Source organism: Gracilinanus agilis, chromosome 3 (assembly GCF_016433145.1).
Source record: "Gracilinanus agilis isolate LMUSP501 chromosome 3, AgileGrace, whole genome shotgun sequence".
Taxonomy (NCBI): Eukaryota; Metazoa; Chordata; class Mammalia; order Didelphimorphia; family Didelphidae; genus Gracilinanus; species Gracilinanus agilis.
The window spans coordinates 418,306,486-418,324,338 of NC_058132.1; the positions used below are offsets into that span (position 1 = coordinate 418,306,486).

The following is a 17,853-nucleotide window of genomic DNA, read 5'->3' on the forward strand; positions in this document are numbered from 1 at the left end:
GACATACAAGTGTGAAAATTGCAATATAGTTTGTGTGTGGGGAGAGAGAGAGAGAGAGAGAGAGAGAGAGAGAGAGAGAGAGAGAGAGAGAGAGAGAAAGTCTCAGAGACAGAGAAAAAGAAAGTAGAAAATGTCTATATTCTTTGGCCCAGAGATACTAATGCTAGGTTTAAACAGCTAAAGATTTCAAGGGGAAAAAAAAATGAAATATTTACAAAATATTCATAGCATCATTTTATGTAGTATCTAAGGACAGAAAACAAAGCAGAGGTTCATAAAATGGAAGGATTGAAGAAAGTATGCTATATGAATGTAATGGAATTTTACTGTGCCATAAAAAATGTCAGAGGAACATGGTGTGGTAGTACTAATAATTACCAACATTTCCTTGATTCAACTTCTTTCCCTGACCCACAATATGGGGAGTTCAAGGCCCCGCCTTCCATAATCCTTTGGGATTAGCTTTCCTGAAAAGAAGACAAAACTGTATTCCGGTACTAATTGTTCCTGGCTTCCTGACACAGCTTCCTGGTCATCCTAAAACATAAAAAAATCCCAGCTATTTTTGAAGACTGAGTTACCATGTCTGTCGTCATATCCCAACATGATGACCAGTCTTTTTTATGTATGGAGATCTAGGGTGGGGTGTGGAAGGGAAGGAGGAGCCAGGTCCAAAAAAGCTAAATGCCACTGTAACCTTGTTGCATATCCTTGCTTTGTTAGAGCATCCTTTAGTCCTTACCTCTGACGAATAAAAAGGCTTATGTAAACTTAGGTAGATTCAAATAAGAACCAGGAAAACAATACATAAAGTAACTATATCAGTGCAAATGGAAAGAACAATGGAACTGAAAAATCATTTTCCTGTAGGCGGGTCTACTGACTTTTATTAGTTTTTAGTAACTCATCTTCTTTCAGGAGTGAATTGACTCTGAAATTCAAACTTCCTCAGTAACCTCTGACCCTGGGATCCCTCCCTCCCTCACACTGAATGGAGAGAGGGTGGAGGGTGGACAACAGAGACCACCTGCCAGATCTTCCATTTAAGGAAATGGTCCACTACAGCCATCTCATCCTTTCTCAACCACCTGCAGGTCTTTATCATTTTCCCAGTCCCCAACTCATCTCCTACTAAGTATCTTTTTCCACCCTCTGTTTTCACCTTCATTTCATTTGTTGTTTTCCCTCATTAGTCCGTGAGTGTCTTGATGGCAAGAACAAATGATTTTCTTTGTATCTCTAGTACTCAGCACCTAGTAGGTTCTTAAATGTTTATTGACTGTTTACTAATTACAATGACCAAATTTGGGCTTAGAGAAAATATTATATGTACCATATACTTCCTTTTTTTTTTCTATTTTGTGCCACAAAAGTGGGAGACTATGGGTATAGAATAATCCCTAAATTAATGAATCAATAGAAAAACATCTATTAAGTGTCTACTATTAAACATGTCAGCCAGTTGAGTGTTGGTTGGTTTTGCTGAATTTCTCTTTTTTTGTGTTCCTTGTTAGAATAGTTGGCTCACTAGGTTAGAGAAGGGAAAGCATATATTTTCATATGAAGTTAATGTAAAAAGCAAAATGAATAAAAAGTGGATTAAATAGAAAGTAACAAAGATGGAAACAAACTAAGTTAGTTCCAAAAAAGAATGATTATAACATAATATTAAAATATATCAATGTTCTTCTCTTAAAAATGCAAAAATTATCAATGATAAATAAGAAGGCCAATATAGCATTGCATATTGTTTAACAAATTAGATTTCATTGATTTGTAGGGACTTCTAAATGGGATTTTTTAAGAATACACATATATTTCAAAATTCAATGGTAGCTTTATTTTTTAAAAAAGAATAACTATGGCTGAAAGGAATCATAACAATGTATAAACCATAGAAACAATAAATAATTATGTTAGAGAGAATAACAGTTGAAACTAAAGCAGTGTGATAAAAATTTATCGCAGAAAACATTAATAAAGTAGAAAAAGAGGTCAATGAACTTAACATTCAGTCATAAAGACTAGGTAACAGAGATGTTACAAATTCTAAAACAAATAAAAAAGAAATATTCAAAATTAAAGATGAGGAATTCTAAAAATCAAAATACTATATAACTGATAAAACTAATTTTTTCAAAGAAGAACAAAATCAAGAAATCATTAGTTAATCTGATAAAAAAAAGAAAATAGCAAATTATCAAAATTAAAGATGAAAAAGATAAATTTATAGCAAGTAGAGAAAAAACATGAAGAATTATCAGGCACAATGCCTTGCCATTTTAAGCATTTAAATGCTTGTTGACTAACCAAAAAATATGACATGTAAAATGTCAATAATACTTGGAATTTAAAGGAAATAGACATATATCAATAAAATACAAAATATCAAAATCAACCAACAAATAGAGATCTTGAGCTAAAGCAATCAAGCAAGGGTGGGAAAAATCCTGAGGCCAGATGGATTTGCAAGTAAATTCTATCAACATTTAAAGAGTTTCTTACTCTTCATCTGATCTTTGGTTCATTTGTTATTTTGATTGCCATTCCAGATAGGCACTCCCTTCTCCCCCAAGCCCTAACATTCCTTTTACCAGTCTAGTCACTCCTATATTTCCTTTGCTGGATAATTATCCAGGACTCAGTTCTCTCCCTTCTTCTCCCTTTAAACCTTCTCTCTGGGTGATTACATAATTTCCCAGAGATTCAACTATTATATTTGTACAACTGATTCATAAATCTTTATTTCCAGGCTTACCTGAACTCCAGGACAGTAATTAGTGAGTCTCCACTGGATATTTCTAACTGAATGTCTCAGAGGCATCTCAAATTCAATATGTTTAAAATAGAATTCATTATCTATACCCATAATCCCATCAGAAAAACTTTTTCCTCTTCTTAACTTCTCTATTTCTGTTGAGGGCATCAGTGCCCTCTTGAGCATCTAGGTTTGTAAACAAGGAATCATCTTTAACTTCATCTATCTCTTCTCCTTCATCTATTGTATCCAATTAGTTGCCAAGCCTTGCTTAGCTATTCTCTACAATGTATTTTCCCAATTGTCCTCTTTTTTTCCACTCACATAGTAACCACTCTTTTTCAGGACAGCCTTTTTGTTCAGATATAGTAGTAGGCTTTAAATCTCTCTCATACTTATACTTTCCAATCAAATTGTCCTGCCTTTTGCTCCTGGTATAAAACATCCCTTTGCACAGGTTGTGCCACTTGCCTGCAAAGCTCTGCTTCCTCATCTCTGTCTCATGGAAATCTTAGCATCCCATAGGCTCAGATCAAGTACCATCTCTAATAGGAAGCCTCTCTCTCAGTTTCTAATCACCTTCTCCCCTAAATTAGTTTGAGTCTACTTTCTATACAGGTTATTTAATTTCCTGTAAATACAATATTACTTTCTTGTAGAATATGAGGGCAAGGGCTTTTTGTTTCTTTATTTTTGTATTCCCACTGCCTAACACTGTGCTTGGCACATTATTGTTGTTGTTCAGTCATTCAGGTCTTTCCAATTCTTCATGGTCCCATATGGGGTTTTCTTGGCAAAGATACTGGAGTGATTTGCCATTTCCTTCTCCAGCGGATTAAGGCAATCTGAGGATAATTGACTTGCCCACGGTCACATAACTAGTGAATATCTGAGGCCAGATTTAAACTCAGGTCTTCCTGACTCCAGGCCCAACACTAGTCATCTAACTGCCTCAGTAATGAGACAGAATGCACTCACCCAAATTTCTTTTATAAAAGAAATATCATTCTGATTTCCAAACCAGGGAAAGCAAAGGAAAAGAATTATAAACCAATTTCAGCAACATCAAACTGAAATATATAACAAAAACAAACATCAAACTGAAATGTATAATGTCATTGTAAGAGGATTATAGAAATATATCCAGAAAATAATTCATTACTATCCATTAGGATTCATTCAAAGGATGCAGGGTTGGAAAAACTGAGGGGAAAGTTTATGAAAAATATAAAGAATTATACTACTATTAGAAAAAATTAACCCATTAAAACAATAATATGAGAAGACCTTAATGTTTTTCAGGGCTGAATAAATACAACATAAAAATAAATAAGAAGGAAAATATAGCATTAATTAGACTGTTGAACAAATCAGATTTGACTGACCTATGGTGACTTCTAAACTTTAATTTTAAAGAACACATATAAATTTTAGAATCCAGACTTTATTTTAAAGACCTTGCAAAGCATCACCCTAAAAGTGCCATTCCTTAATATAATGATGATGACAATAATAATAATAATGATAATAACAATGATGATGATGGCATTTATATAAGAGCTTTGAAATTTGTAAAGAACTTCAAATATTTTTTCTCATTTTTATTCTAATAACAACTCCACAAGGCAATTGTTTTTATTATCTCCCCCTTTTTGTTTTCAAAGAAATGAGCTGATGCTGAGACTGATTGACTTGCTCAAGGTCATGTAGTTGTAAGTATGTGAGGAAGGATTTGAAATGAAGTCTTACTGAAGCTAAGCCCAACACTCTTATCTGACATGCTATGTTTATCTCTAATTTGATCAAAAGCAAATATCTCAAACCAAGGGCTAGTGTTATTTGCAATGGAGAAACACTGGTTGTTTTGCCTCTACAAAAATGGATAAAGAAAGTATGTCCCTTTACTCCATTATGATTTAACATGGTTCTAGAAATTCTATAATATAAGCTATAGAAGTTAGAAAAGATAAGAAATAGAAATGACACAACAAAATTGAATATATGTAAACATCAGGAAAAATGAAACAAAATAAGAAAAACTACACTCCCAATACTTAAGGATTAATAAAATATCTAGGATTTAACTTTCTAAGATAAATGAAACACAACTACAAAATACCTAAACTTTAGGGAAAAGCAAAGGAAAGAGAATTATAGACCAATTTCAGTAATTATGACTTCCTTTATATCGGAACTATGGTGACTTGCAAATTCAAATTTTAAAGAACACACATATATTTTAGAATCCAATAATTTATTTTTGCAAATATAAAGGAAGATAGATCCTATGCCAATAAAATAAAGCAATAATATTACTTAACTGGATTTGCAGATTTACTGTTTCTAACAATCAAATGATTAGTGAGATGCTTCATAGAATTAGATAAATTTATATCATAATGCATTTGGAAGAATGAAAGGTATAGAATTTCAAAGGAAATGTTGAAAGGGCCATAGCATCACCATATATTACATTATATTACAAAGTGACAATGATCAAGATTATTCGGTACAGGCTAAAAATGAAAAAAGCACCATGGAGAACAGAATATATAAGCAAGAACTAGAATAAAAATGAAGACAATAATTCAGCAGTTGAAAAATCTGACATCAAAAATTATTTTGGGGAAGGATTCCCTATTTTACAAAAGTTAATGGGTAAAAAAGGAAAACAGTTGGACAGAATTAGTCTTAGCTTTGTGTCAAATGCCATCTGCCATAGAGTACTCCAAATTAATTCGTAGCTTGAATGTAAAAGGTGACATCATTAAAGAAATTAGTGGAGTTAAGAAGAAGTTACCTTTCACAATTGTGGCCAGGGAAAGAATTCCAAACAAAACAAGGGATAAGCATGCCAAATATATGCCAAAAAAAATTAGATTACACAAATTAAAAGCTTTTGTACTAACAAAAATCAAGAATCTAGAGAGACAATTGAGTGGGAAAATAAATCTTTGCATCAAATATTAATGATAAAAATCTATTATGCAAAATACATGCAAAAATCAACACAAATATACAGAGTATTCCAGTTTTAGTTTAAGTTTTTAATAGCTTAAATTACACTTAGACTTTGGGGACACCTTAGATTTGTTCTACTTCAATACCTAGGTAGTCAAAGGATCTGAATAAGCAGTTTTCAAAAGAAGGCTGAGAATCCCTCAATAAAGGAAAACATTGGAAGAGTTTGGTACTTCACCCTTCAGTTCTTCTCTCAGAGGGGAGAGGAGCTTGAGGGAGGTTGTATGAATCAAGGCTTGAGTTTGCAGCATGGGAATAAGATTATCAAAGATGAGCTTATCCTATTCCTTGGGGTTGAAACCAGGCAAAATAGCAAATGCAAGGTAGGGTGGCTTACCAGGTTGCAATGATATGACTTGATATGAGTATGTATTGATTTGTCTCAACAATTTCATATTTAAGTTCTAATGTTTCATCTTTGTAGTTTTTTTTACCCATAGAACTTTCAGATACCTAATTCTTCCTCCAAACAGAGCTTGTAACTAATAAAAAAAAATCCAACAGTAAAGCAGAACTCAATATAGTGACCAAGCCTGACAATGTAAACAAAATTCTGACCTAAAAGGCTCCTACTTTTTTCCCTAAGAGCAGAGGGTTATATTTTATTATATTTTCTTCACTATCAAATTAAAAGCTTTTTGATTGCTCACAGGCAGGATATTGTTTCTGCATGTTAATTTGTGATATAATTTAGGGTAAATAATTTCTGAATGAGAACTTAAAAGTGTTTTTTTTCCAGTAGGTAGATAAACCTTAGTGCATGGATATTATAACACCTGTAAAAATCCTAGTTGAGATTCATTTATCAGCAAAATTATGTTTTAATGTACATAAGGGCATAATTTTTCTTTCATATAAACTGATCCATAAAATGGAAAATTTTTCTTTCATTTTAGAAATTAGTTTTAAAAGAATTGTGAATAACAGCATCAGGAATACTTCTGTCACATTACAATTTAAGAACATTGTGTTGTGGGAATATATTATATTTAAACTACAATGTGATGTATTTCACAACCCCTCTTTTTGAAAGCCATTCTGAATTCATCTTATTAAATATAACCAGTCTTCAAAATTAAGATATTAAAAATATACACAAAGTAAAAGATAGGATAATTGAAGACTATCTCCTTCCTCTTATCATAATCAAAACAAGGAAGAATTATACTCTGAATTTTTAAAGCTAGAAAAAAACTGTCCATATAGTGAATTTGATAGTCAAGTATTTAAATATTATAGATTTATTATAATTAATAAAATAGATATTTGGTCTTATGAAATTTTATCACTGCCAAAGTTATCTTCTTGAACATGTCAACTGAAAGATATTTTATTTTATTTGTCTTTTACCCTTGCCTTCTGTCTTAGAATCAATATTAGATATTGGTAGAATGGTAAGAGCCAGGCAATAGGAGTTAAATGATTTGCCTTTGAGTGAGTCACACAGTTATTTTCATAAATATTCATCCCTTTAACTTAGATTGTTATTTTAATTGATATACAATTGACCAAAATAGACTCTTATTAACCTTTTCATTTCTTCTTCACCGTGAATTCATCTTTTTCATTTTTGATTCTGGTAATTTTATTTTCTGCTTTCCCTTTGTTAATCAAGTTAGCCAATAGTTTTCTATTTTTTTGAGCTAAAAATAAAAAAGTTCCTAGTTTTGTTCATTAATTCAAATTTTTCTTTCAATTTTGTTTTTTTATCTTCTTTGAATTTCAGGATTTCTATTTTGTTTTATAACTTGTGAGCTTTCTAGTTTATATGTTTGTTTTTTTAGTGGCACATCCAGTTTTTTGATCTGCTCTTTCCTTCTTTGTTGAAAAAATTTAGTGCTATATGCTTTTCCTCAAAGATTGTTTTGACTATGTTGCAAAAAAATAATATATTTTCTCATTATTGTGATTATTTTAATGAAATTATTTTATTGTTTCTTTGATGCATTTTTTGACTCACCCATTTTTTCAGATCAAATTTAGTATCCAGTTAATTTTAAATTTTTTGTCTTTGTTGTATATAATTGTATTATACTGTGGTCTGTAAAATGTGTTTAAATTTTCTACTCTCCAGCACTGTCATGAATTTTTTATGTCCTAATACAGTCATCCCTCATTATATTGCGGATTGCTTATCCTGGCTTCACTGTATTGTGGGTTTTTTAAACATATATATCTAAATCTGTATTATGGAGTTTTCACTATATTGCAGGATTTTGTGGCTGAATACCATACTCTACATAATGGAAATTCAGTACCCTACTACTTTGTGGATTTTCACCCTATAGCAGGGGTCTCTGGAATGTAACTCCCATGATAGGTGAGGGATCACTGTATATGGTTAATATTTGCGAAAGCACCATGCATACCTGAAAAATAGGTAGATGGCATTCTATTCCCATTCTGTTTCTACAGGTTTGTCATATCTAATTTTTCTAAAATTCTTTTCAGTTCTTTCCTTACTCTTAATATTTTTTTGGTTAGACCTATCTAGGTCCCAAAAGTGTATGTCAAAACTCTCCATTATTATAGTTTCCCTATAATTCATTTAGCTTTTCTTTTTAAAATTGTGATGCTACATACATCATTTACAAATGTCCAGTGTCAACATAAATTCCTTGTCTGTGCACCTTTCATGTGAAAATGTAATTCCCCTGTTTATTTTTTTATTAAATCTATTTTTGCTTTTGCTTTGTCTGAGATCATGATTAGCTTCCCTGGCTTTTTAAAAAATTAAGCTGAAGCATAATAGATTTTAATTCAGCCTTTTGTTTTAATTCCAAGTAAATATTTATGTTTCAAATGCGTTTCCTTAAACAACACATTGTCATATTCTGGTTTCTAATCCATTCTGATATCCTCTTCAGTTTCAGGGGTGAGGTTATTCCATTGATAGTCACAGTAATTATAGTTAAGTAGATCTTCTCTCTATCATAATTTCTTATTTCCCTTATATTCATTTCTCACCCTCACCCCCCCATCTTTATAAAGAACAGGAGACACTTGTGCTCTAGATCAGTGTTCTAGGTTTTATTCAATTTGCATGTCTTTTCTTACTCTCAACCTATATCTAATTACTGGTTCCTTTCATACTTTTCTTTTACATTTCTCTTTTAGAGACACCTTCCTAAATAAGAGTTTGTTTTGATTACAATGAATCCCTACTTTAATTACATTTTAATTGTTAATTAATTACCACTTTCCTATGCCTCCTTCTTCCTTTTCTTTCTGTTTCCCTGTTGAGTGAAATATATTTCTGTACTCAATTTGTATGTGTTTGTACACAAATATATATATTCTTCCCTCCTTTGAGCAGTTCAGATGATAGTGGTAGCCAAGTATCCCCCAATCCCCTCACTCTCTCCTTTTTTATAGTCTTCTACATATGTATACCAAAACTATGTGAGATAATCTTTTTCCCCCATGCCCCTTACTAATTTTCTTCTACAGTTATGATCATCAAAATATAACAAACCCACTCCTAGGCTGTCTGTTGTATTAGACTCCATTTATAACTCCTAATGATAATAGGATTCTGAAAGGACAGAAGTATCATCTTACCTTATTAGAATATAAACAGATATTTATGTTTATGTCTGTTTCCTTATGATTTTTCGCTTATTTACCTTTTTGTTTCTCTTGAATTTTGGATTTTTTTTTAAGTTTCTACTCATTTTTTCTCTCTCATCAAGAAGCTTCAGTAGAGGCAGCTAGGTGGCTCAGTGGACAGAGCTAGGGGCCTAGAGATGGGGGATGGGAGGTCCTGGATTCCACTCTGGTGTCATATACTTCCTAGCTGTCCCTAGCTGGGAAAGTTAATTAACACCCATTGCCTAGCTCTTACCATTCTTCTGCCTTGGAACCAATACACAGTATTGGTTCTAAGATGAAAGGTAAGGGTTTTATAATATTATTTTCTAAATATAGTGTAATAGTTATTTACCAATGTGTAAAATTTATTTTAAAAAATGTCTGTCTTCATACTCAACAAGATAAATCTAAAATTTGTTTAGAGGATTTGCAGTATTTACAATTATTCAAACTGTGGTTGGTTTCTCCCCCACCCCCATTTCTAATCTTTGAAGTCCACAAAACATTCTTGCAAGTCATTTGAGAAGAAAATCTTCCATTCTATTTTTCTTAGGAAGAGGACTGGGAAGAAGCTAGTTCTCCACCCTACAAGTATACCTGTAGATGGTTTAAGCATTTAAGTAGATGGTTAAGCCATTCTGAGAGTTAATAAATGGGTCAGAGAAGCAAAATGAATTGTTTCCTATTCATGAAAAATAATATATGTGACAAATAACTCTGTCACAACACTATATCCAAAATGTATTAATATACAGTATATTTTCCTAAAATATTTAACAAAGTTTCTAATACCATCTTTGTGATGATATAAAATGTATGGATAATGTAAAAGATGAAGAGTTACTGAGTTGATGATGTTAGCCAACCTCACTTAAAGTAAATGGTAAGATGCTTCTCCCCATACATTTATTAGTGAGAGCATATCTTTTTTAACTAGGTGTGAACAACCCTTTCCCTACTACACCTCTTCCAGTAAATAAAAATAGGTAGGAAAGTCTATTTTAATTGAGTAAGGTTCAGAATCTTAGAGATTCAAACAAGTGGAGAAGTATTTCTAGTTAATCTCTGTAAAAGAATTGATTCCTCTCAGAGCTGCTCTGTCCTGATCTTTATCTCCTCTTCCTCCCCACCAACTACTTCCTTGACTAGAATAGGAGCTTGTAAACTTTGAATGTCTAGAGGATATCTTACTTTCTCATTAGACCAGATCAGTAGTGGCTGCTTCCGGAGCTAAGAAGATATTGTGTATAGATTTAATGCTCTGCAAAAAGCTGATGCAGAAAAATCAATACCATACCTAGGGGGATATCTTGAGGACTCCAGCAAAAAAAAGGACTTTCAGGAGCTCTTATTACCCTTTACCTCCATGTATACTCCAAATTTGATTCTACTTTTTCTTGGACTCAATATATATATTTGTGTGTGTGTGTGTGTGTGTGTGTGTGTGTGACACAGACTTTTGAGGGGAGGGAGGAACAGTTTTTACTAATGTTGTTACTCAACCAGCTTAGTAAATACCTCTTTCTAAAAGCTAATTAAAACTGGTTGACTAACTGATATGGAATGTTGATTATAGAGAGAAATAACATAGGTGGACATTTATGAGCTATATAACATTAGAAAACATATCCTACAAGTTTTCAAAGGTACCTCTGAAGTCATGAGGGGACCTAATAGTCATAATTTTGAGATTCCATTCATTAGTGTGGGTAGGAGTTGGGATAGTAGCTTCAGAGCATGTACTATAATGATTATATGAGGGCTAAGTGACAAGTATAGTTAAGTGGATTCAGAACTGGCTGAGAGACTATGCCCAAAGAATAGTTACTGATGGCTTTATTTAAACTTTAGCTAAATTTAATAAATATATAATAAATAGCTCACTGAAACTCTTCATACAAAGACTGAATGGCCACTTATCTGTGGTCCTATAAAATGAATTTTTGCTTAGGTGTAGGTAAAACTACATGGTCTTTAAGGTCTCTAACAACTTTTTAGTTCATGTGATTCTCTGAACAAAAATCTCAAAGTCTTATAGGAAAACAGTGGTGAAGATGAGAATAACATCCAGGCTTTCAGAGTAATATTGAGGAATTTGCTATTTCCTTTCAAATTTTTAAATCCAAAAGTAAAATTATCATCATTATAGAACCAGAAAGGTTTGTATTACTTCCTCCACTATCCTCTATTGTGATGATGAACTCAAGTTGCATGAATTGAAAGCTTCAAATTACAAGGATATAAAATATTATAATGCTCATGAGAAACTACATGGTTTGATCTTATATACAGTTTGAACTGAAACAATACATACCATGACCATCATCCAAGAACTCTGTAATGGTTGCTGAGGTACACTTGGACCAAGGTTTGGAAGCATCAATGCTAGTTAGGATGGAAGACATTAAGCGTTTATCTTCCATGGAGCCATAGTTGTCCTCACAAAATTTGGAATCATCATGAGATAGTCCAAGTAGGTGTCCTACAAGAACAAAAAAATTAAATTTATAGATGCTGTTAAAATATAAGAGAGCAAAATGTGATAATTTTGTCAAAAATACTTATACATTTGAGTTAGAAGGGCTAGGGTACATATCTAAGTTCTAGTTTCTGTGACCATAGGAAGTTCATATTAACTAGTTTAACTAGTTTTGTGACTGTAGAAAGTTCACAAACATACTAGTTCTCAATTTCCAGATACATATCTGGAAAACTGATACTAACAATACTAGGCCTATCTGCCTTATAGATTAGTCAATAAAAATAAAATAAAATACTGTATTTGAAGCACTATGCAAAGGCAAACTATCATTATCTATTGATTTTCTATGATACTTAAGATTGTGAAGATGAGATTAACTCTCCCCCTGCCCATTTTTAGTTTTGTTCACCAGAAATGTATACACACCACTTATCCTTAAGTGGGGGAGGTCTGTGACCCATGTGTGCAATAGTGGATGACGAATCAGAATCAACTGACTGCCCCCTGGGCAGTCCTAAGCAAAGCTTTAGCTATAATTGGTCCACATAAAGTGTGAGGAAAACACAGGAAATGACGAAAAGAATGGTCTTTAAAAGTGGCAAGAACTTCCTGTGTCAGGGTCTTTGGCCTTCAACTTGACCCTGAAGGAGTTCCTGTTTGGAACCTCAGACTGCTCTTGAATTTTTCCCTTAGAATTTGCCATGTGGGTGAGTGAAAAAGGCTGACTTTCCTGGTTTTCCTGGAGGTAAGTTTGGCTATCATCCTGGCTCCCCCTATCCCTGGGAGTGAAGATAAAATCAGACCAGGGAATGACACCACCCTTTCACACAAAAAATCTAGTCCTTTTTTCTCCATTATAGTATGGCAACTTTCTGTAGTCCTGGCTGCCAATGGGTAAGTTCAATATTACTGCGTTTTGTCCTACAGACTTGTGGGACAGAAATTATTTTAATTGGACCCTAATACAAGGGCCTGTTATGAATTTATTCTTGTTTACTCAGAAATTTTTATATACATAGATTTTTGATATTTTGATTTTGAATTTTTTCTTTCTTCCAAAATTTAATTTTTCTTCTATTTGTTTTTTTAATGTTTTTGGTTTTTCTTTTGATAATTGGCTCATATACCCCATAACTCAACCATGTATACTAAGTTGATCTGGGTGTTGGTCAACACCCTCCTCAGGAAGAATGTATGTATTTTCATAAACTCCACAATTTAAAATTTTGTTCAAGAAAATTTTCAGGGAAAGAGGCTTGTTAATGATTTGAATCCAGAAAATGAACTGTTTGGAGAAAGATGCCTGCAGAAACCTACACTGCATCAAGAAGATCCAGAATGAACTTTGGGGTGCAACTGATTGAACGGAAGGGGGTTGAACACATTTATTTTTAATGTACACTTTGATGCCAAAGGGGAATGCCCCCTAATTGGCTTGTCAATGCACCTAGCAAACATTGGTTTTGCTTTCTCCCTCTTCTATTTCTCTCTTATCTCTAACTATTGTAGTTCCCCCTTAGAAGGTGAAATTTTATATGCACCTGTAGTTAGAAGATTTTTAGGGGTACGAGATGATTATGTCAAATGGTCAGTTGGGAAGACTAGTCTCTCAAATGATCAAAGGGGGGATTGTGAAGATGGGATTAATTCTCCCCTGCCCACTCATCCTTAAGTGGGGGAGGTCTGTGACCCACATGTATAATAGTAGGTGACAAATCAGAATCAACTGACTGCCCCCTGGGCAGTCCTAAGCAAAGCTTTACCTGTAATTTGTCCACATAAAGTGGAAGGAAGGCACAGGAAGTGATGAAAAGAATAGTCTTTAAAAGTGGCAAGAACTTCCTAAATGTCAGGGTCTTTGGCCTTCAACTTGACCCTGAAGGAGTTCCTATTTGGAACCTCAGACTGCTCTTGAATTTTCCCTTAGAATTGCCACGTGGGTGAGTGAAAAAGGCTGGCTTCCTTTTCCTGGGTTTTTCTGGAGGTACTAGCCTCCGAAGAGGCCTGCTTGTCTTGGAGGAGGCCTTGTGGATAAAACTCTTGTTTAATTTACCTCTGGACCCCCTTTGCTGGGGCCTCTGAAGCCCTGCCTGGTTCAGGCCAGGCTGGAGTAATCTCTCTGATTTCCTTACTTTCAGTCTTTCTCCTTTTGTAAATAAACCACCATAGAAAAGTCATTCTGACGAGTAATAATTCTCACTGACCATACTCTATAAATTTAGTCCAACCCTTTAATTTTTAACCTTTACAAGGTAAAAAGAGCTAGTCAAACAATGCGATTGTATAAGGAACATCATAAAAATGAACATAATCCAAGTTCTGATTACTTCAAAGAATTTTAACACTATAAAAAAACAAAACTAATCAATTACCTGGACTTGACAGAAATTCTAAAAATATACATCATCCATTTCAATAGCAATATGTTGGCTTTCCTGAGAATCCTGACTAACTTGTATTCTACTCATTGTTCACTGAAAAGGAAGATAATTTAGGCTTTGGGTATGGGTTCTCATGTTTATGTATTATAGAAAGGAAATGGATAGTATGGAAAAGTTGCAGAAGGCTTGAGCATTTGCAAATTATTTGCAGAGGAGAGCTGCCACATGAGTAGAACTGAACAGGTGAGGTTCTGGAACAGTGGGGACTAATAAGAGGAGATGCTGAGATTCCAAGGAGGGTGGTTGAACTCTGCAGACAGATGAGAAAGTAGCTTCCTTCCTGTGGCCATCTTTGGACCAAGCTAAAGAAAGAAGGTGTGGTCCTGATTCCCTTGGAGGTTTCCTGAATCTTGAGAAGTCTTCCCTGATTCTACCCAGATCCTGTGACCTGTTTCTTGGCTTATCAACATTTCCACCTATTCTGTGTGAAATGCCAAGGACCCAGATCTCTATTCTGCCTAACAGAGCCAGACCACTGAGGCTCCAGCCTTTGGCCTTCTAGCCAACTCATCTGCATAGACTTTGTGGACCCTGTGTTTATCTCAATGGACCAGTTAGTGCCAGGTGTATGTAGCTAGCATATTCTTAGGCAGACTATCGCCATTACTTCATGTCAAAGTGGCTCAGTTCCTGCTATTGATCCCCACAATTCTGTGGGTCCCCACTCTCAAAGCCATAGCCTAAAGCTTCACATTTCCTAAGAAAAAAATGGTACTAATAGCACCAATAAAACATTCCCCCTATAAACCTTGGGCTTACTCTCTCATAAAGATGAACAGTAATGGTAGGAAGAATAGGCACAAACTACACAATTTTATTGGTTGTGAAGCATACTGAAGAGAAAGCAGGTGGTCAAGACCACTGATGCCTCTGGCACTTTGGTATTCTGGTGTTCTCTTTTGTAGTGTCTTCAAGCTGGGTCTCTACTGAGTGAGTTGGTTGGTTGGACTTTCTGGACTTCTCACCTTTCAGAACTTTCTCTTGAATCCATAGTTGACTCTTTTCTATGCTGTTAGGGGTTACACTCTTTAGGTAGTTAGGTAATGCAGTGAGTAGAGTGCTGGACCTGGAGTCAGGATGATCTGGGTTCAATCCAGCCTCAATTTTAAGAGCTATGTGATCTTCAGCAAAGTGCTTGTTTGCCTCAGTTTTCTCAACTATAAAATGGAGATAATCAAACTTACCTCCCAAGGTTGCTGTGAGGATTAAAATGAGATAACATTTATAGAACCTTTAGCACACTGCTTGGTATATAATAGACACTTACTAAATGCTCCTTTCCTTCCTTCCTTCTAAGCTAATTATCCTCTAGACCATTGGGATCACATATACTGTAGCTGCTTCTTTCAGTCTCTAGAGCAGGCAAGTTAGTTGTTTAAGGGCATAGAGAGTGTGGCTGATCTTGGGTCAGCCAATGGCAAGCTGCCCTTCTAATGCCATCAAGCTTGAATGCTTGTTGACCTTACTTGGTCCTTGGTCATAGAGTGTAACTTAGGAAGGGAGAAGAAACATGGGGCAGTGGGACTGGTAGGATCAATTGATAAAATCAGGAAGATAAATGGAAGGCATAGAAAACCAATTATGCTGGATGGTTTGTGGGAAAAATATGTTAGTGAACTTTTGAATTTGTACAACCATTTTGGGAAACAATTTGGAATTCTTTTTTAAAAAGTGATCAAAATGTTCATACTCTTTGACCAAAAGTCTCCACTACATGGCTTATGACCCATTATTCACTAAAATATTTATAGCAGCATTTTTTATTATAACAAAGAATTGGAAATGTAGTACATACCCATTGGCATTGATTAGGGAATGGTTAAAATTACATAAATGAAAAAGAATATTACTGTGCTGTAAGAAATTATAAAGACCTACATGAATTGCTGTAAAGGGTAGAGTCAAGAAAATAGTATGCATGATGACTTAACCTCAATGTAAATAGAAAGAAGCAGAACACCCCCAAAAGTGTATATTGCAAAAATATAAAGAACACTTATGGCTCTGAAGAAAAGATATGAGAAGACTTTCACAATAGCACTCCTTTGTAGAGGCAGGAGTTCCACAAGGCTGAAACACTGCACATAATTTCAAACATTCTGATTTTTGATCAGTTACATTGATTTTCTTTTTCTTTTTGTTTCTTAAAAAATATTTATGGATAGTAGAGGAATTTATGAGGAAACAAAGATGTTTAATAAGACTGTGAGATATAAAATGGATAATTTTGATGACATTAAAATAAAAAGTTTCTGTACAAATAAAAAGAATGCAGCTAAGATTAGGAAGAAAGTAGAGTGGGTAGCTGAGTAGCTCAGTGGATTGAGATCCAGGCCAAGAGATGGGAGGTCTTTGGTTCAAATCTGGCCTCAGACACTTCCCAGCTGTGTGACCCTGGGCAAGTCACATAACTCCCATTGCCTAGCCTTTACCACTCTTCTGCCTTGGAACCAATACATAGTATTGATTCCAAGATGGAAGGTAAGGGTTTAAAAAATAAGAAGAAAGAGGAGGAGAAGGAGGAGGAGGAAGAGAAGAAGAAGAAAAAGAAGAGCTCTGACAATAGCTGACAGGGAGGAATTGGGGAGGGAGGTGTGTACCTGGCTAGACACCCTTGGCCCTACTGGCTATAGTGAAGAATTTTCCTCAGGACAGGTTAGCTCAGTAGGTTAGCTCAACCTATTGAATCCAGTATACCAGCAGAGGATTGAGAAAAGAGAAGATTTGGTCTCAGAGCATGGAAGCTCAAACACTTTGGTTCAGTAAATCATCAGAGCAGCAAATTTATAATCCATAGGGAGGAAAAAATAGACAAATAAATAAAACGAGTAAACAAGAGAAAAAAAAGAAAGCTACAATTGAAAGTTTCTATGGGGGCAAGGAGCAAAGAACAGAACCAACAAAGGATAAGATCCTGGGAACATCAGGCAAAGCCTCAAAAAAACCAAGGAACTGGATGCAAGTCCTAGAGGAGCTGAAAAAGGAATTTAAAAATCAAATAAGATAGGTTTAAGAAAAATGGCAAAAGGAAAGTAGTGGCCTAAAAACAAAATAGATCATCTGGAAACAGAGGCACAGGCATTAGACCAGAATTGACCTGCTGGAAAATGACTTAAAAAAAGTCAGAAGAAGAGATGATTTGAACCTAAAGGAAAAAGAGAATCAAAAGGTCATGTAAGAAATTTAATCTTTAAGAATTAGAATTGGGCAATTAGAAGCTAATGTCTTCACAAGACACGAAGAAATAATAAAACAAAATCAAAACAATTAAAATTGAAGATAATATGAGACACCTCATCGAGAAAACAACTGACCTGGAAAATAGGATCCAGGAGAGACAATTTAAAAATTATTGGACTACCCAAAAGTCATAACCAAAGAAAAAGTCTAGACATCATACTACAGGAAATTATTCAAGAAAACTGCCCTGATATTCTTGTACAAGAGGGTAAAATAGAAACTGAAAGAATCCACAGATCGCCTCCTATATTAAGTCTCCAAATCACAACTCCCAGGAATGTTATAGCCAGCTCAAGAATTCCCAGACCAAGGAGAAGACA

At 34.4% G+C, this 17,853-nt stretch overlaps 1 protein-coding gene across 1 annotated transcript in view; it reads right to left on the minus strand.

The window, feature by feature from the left end:
- ADAMTS5 (ADAM metallopeptidase with thrombospondin type 1 motif 5) overlaps positions 1 to 17,853 on the minus strand; it is a 79,610-nt gene that overhangs the window by 21,290 nt on the left and 40,467 nt on the right. The window contains exon 3 of the mRNA XM_044670277.1: positions 11,685 to 11,852. Coding sequence (XP_044526212.1) covers positions 11,685 to 11,852 — 168 coding nt within the window. The remainder of the gene's footprint in view (positions 1 to 11,684; positions 11,853 to 17,853) is intronic.